The 2,791-nt window shown below is 37.9% G+C and overlaps 1 gene segment (V, D, J or C); it reads left to right on the forward strand.

Moving 5' to 3' along the window:
• Positions 1–314: 314 nt before the first annotated feature.
• LOC118941051 lies at positions 315–933 on the forward strand. The segment is given in 2 exon segments: positions 315–400; positions 599–933. Coding segments are annotated over 2 exon segments (372 nt in total).
• Positions 934–2,791: the final 1,858 nt, after the last annotated feature.

Consider the following 2,791-nt stretch of genomic DNA (forward strand, 5'->3'; position numbering starts at 1 on the left):
TACTATCCATCTTGAGAAGGTTTGAAACATACAGAGGCAGTAATTCTACTGTTAAACTTAATTAACCTTCTGAGACTGACAACCACTGTTGATGGACATAAACCACTGTGTACGTGGGCTCATTTATGATATAGTTCTTACATTGTGTGGTTTATGATTTCAGTATTCTCAAACGTAATATACAGTAGGCCTACCTTTGGAAACTGACTTCATTTTTCTGCGTGGTGTATTTGCATGAAATATTGGAGTTTTGCATAGCTGTCCTGCCTCATTGGTCCACATACTTTTAAAACCCCAGTGTTGATCAGTGACTGTTCACTCCTTTCAGAGCCACTGACACGCAGCATAATGATGATGTCACTGATTCTACTGCTGGGGACACTGGGGCTCCTTGTTCAGGGTGAGATACACTTTGACTAACTTTGATTCATGTTTGGTTTAGCTTCAGAATTAAACTTTATTTTGTGAATATTGAAGATATCAGCCAAACCCAGATGTGGTTTTATTAATATGTTTCATGATAGAATGTGGAAGATTATCAATGTCTATTTGTTGTGATTAATAATCAGCCTTTCTTCACTTTTGTTTTATTTTTCAGAATCATCAGCAGATATCATTCTGACTCAGTCTCCTAAATCTCAGTCTGTTAGTCCAGGAGAGACTGTCTCTATCAGCTGTACAGCCAGTTCAAGTACGGGTAATAATCTCCACTGGTACCTGCAGAAACCTGGAGAAGCTCCTAAACTCCTGGTTCATAGTGCTACAACCCGTCATTCTGGGATTCCAGGTCGTTTCAGTGGGAGTGGATCTGGTAGTCCTTATACTCATTACACTCTGACCATCAGTGGAGTCCAGGCTGAAGATGCAGGAGATTACTACTGTCAGCAGGGTGGCAGCTATCCATTCACACAGTGTTAGAGCGTCGTACAAAAACCTCCCTCAGCTAAAGAGGAACAGCTCTGACTCAACAGCTGCAAAGTTACAGAGACTCCTGTATTCTACAGTACTCTAAACTACAAATAATCTAAATATGAAACTACAATACAATAATGTAATTGGTTAGACTATGGATTATGATACTGCACATATCTCTCAATATATTAAGCAAACATTTTCAATCTTTGTTTACACACCAGGACCATTAAGGATACAGAGCTGTAAAAAATATTTTTTTTTAGGACATGTTGAACACAATTCTGAATAGGTTTAGATTTTGATCCCATTTCAGTACACAATGGCATGAATGTTGAACCTGCCCAAACCCAACTTCCCAACTATTCATGGCCTACTCAACTTCTATACCCCTCCAACTCTGAGAGTGAATACAGTCATATTGATAGTCATATTGAGTCTCCAGTATTCTAAACTCCAATTCTTAGAAATATGACGCATACTGTACATTTCTCTCAATATACTCTCCCAAAAATGTAAATCTTTGTAAACACACTGGGACCACTAAGGATACAAAGCCGTAGGAAATGCTTTCTTTTTAAGGACATGTTAAAGCAAAATTCAGAATAGGTTTATATTTATGCTTTGACTTCTCTTCATATTGTAAGAAGCACCCATTTCAGCATGCAATAGCATGAATGTTGACCCTGTCCAAACCCAACCATTTATGCCCTACTCAACTTCTATACCTCTCCAATCTTGACAGAACGAATACAGTCACATCGTTTCAATTCAAGAAGAACCACTTTGATATTATCGTGATACAGTATATCTGTCACAAATAAATGTAGATCACGTAGCCATATAAAGACCTGAGAGTGAAGTCCCCAACTTGAACGTTATACAAAGTCCAGCGTGAATTCTGGTTCTCCAGCCCTAGTCAGCTCTAGTCAGACACACACAGCTGCCCCAGTCCCAGAGGGTTTGAGGCTGGGAGATTGTGTTCTGTGGTGTGACTGAAAGTGATATTTGCATGGGCAGGGTTACTGCAACACTCCCAGAATAGAGCAGCACAGTAGCCAGATGTTCACATGTCCCCAGAGAGTTCCAGTGAGTTTAGAGCACATGAATTCAGTATTAGAAACATCATGAAGATCCATGGGTTTATAATGTCTTCAGTATTAGTAACATCATGAAGACCAGTGGATTTAGAGCACATGGTTTCAGTATTAGTAACATCATGAAGATTAGTGGATTTAGAGCACATGGTTTCAGTATTAGTAACATCATGAAGACCAGTGTGTTTAGAGCACATGGTTTAAGTATTAGTAACATCATGAAGACCAGTGGGTTTATAATATGTATTTAGTATCAGTAACATCATGAAGACCAGTGGGTTTATAATATGTCTTTAGTATCAGTAACATCATGAAGACCAGTGGGTTTATAATATGTCTTTAGTATTAGTAACATCATAAAGACCAGTGGGTTTATAATATGTCTTTAGTATTAGTAACATCATGAAGACCAGTGGGTTTATAATATGTCTTTAGTATTAGTAACATCATGAAGACCAGTGGGTTTATAATATGTCTTTAGTATTAGTAACATCATGAAGACCAGTGGGTTTATAATATGTCTTCAGTATTAGTAACATCATGAAGACCAGTGAGTTTAGAGCACATGGATTCAGTTTGAGTCGTACTGTAGATATCCGTTTGACTGGTACCAAACTATGCCCAATCAGCTAAGCGTTCATTGAGAGAGGTTCATTATCTGAAATGTATCAGTAACATTGTGTTTCATGGCGGAGCTCTCCATTCCTTATGAAAACTAAACAAATCATAAAGAAAAATGTCTAATGGTAAACCTCATTAAAGAATGATATCCAGACACACAA

Source organism: Oncorhynchus mykiss, chromosome 18 (assembly GCF_013265735.2).
Source record: "Oncorhynchus mykiss isolate Arlee chromosome 18, USDA_OmykA_1.1, whole genome shotgun sequence".
Classification (NCBI taxonomy): Eukaryota; Metazoa; Chordata; class Actinopteri; order Salmoniformes; family Salmonidae; genus Oncorhynchus; species Oncorhynchus mykiss.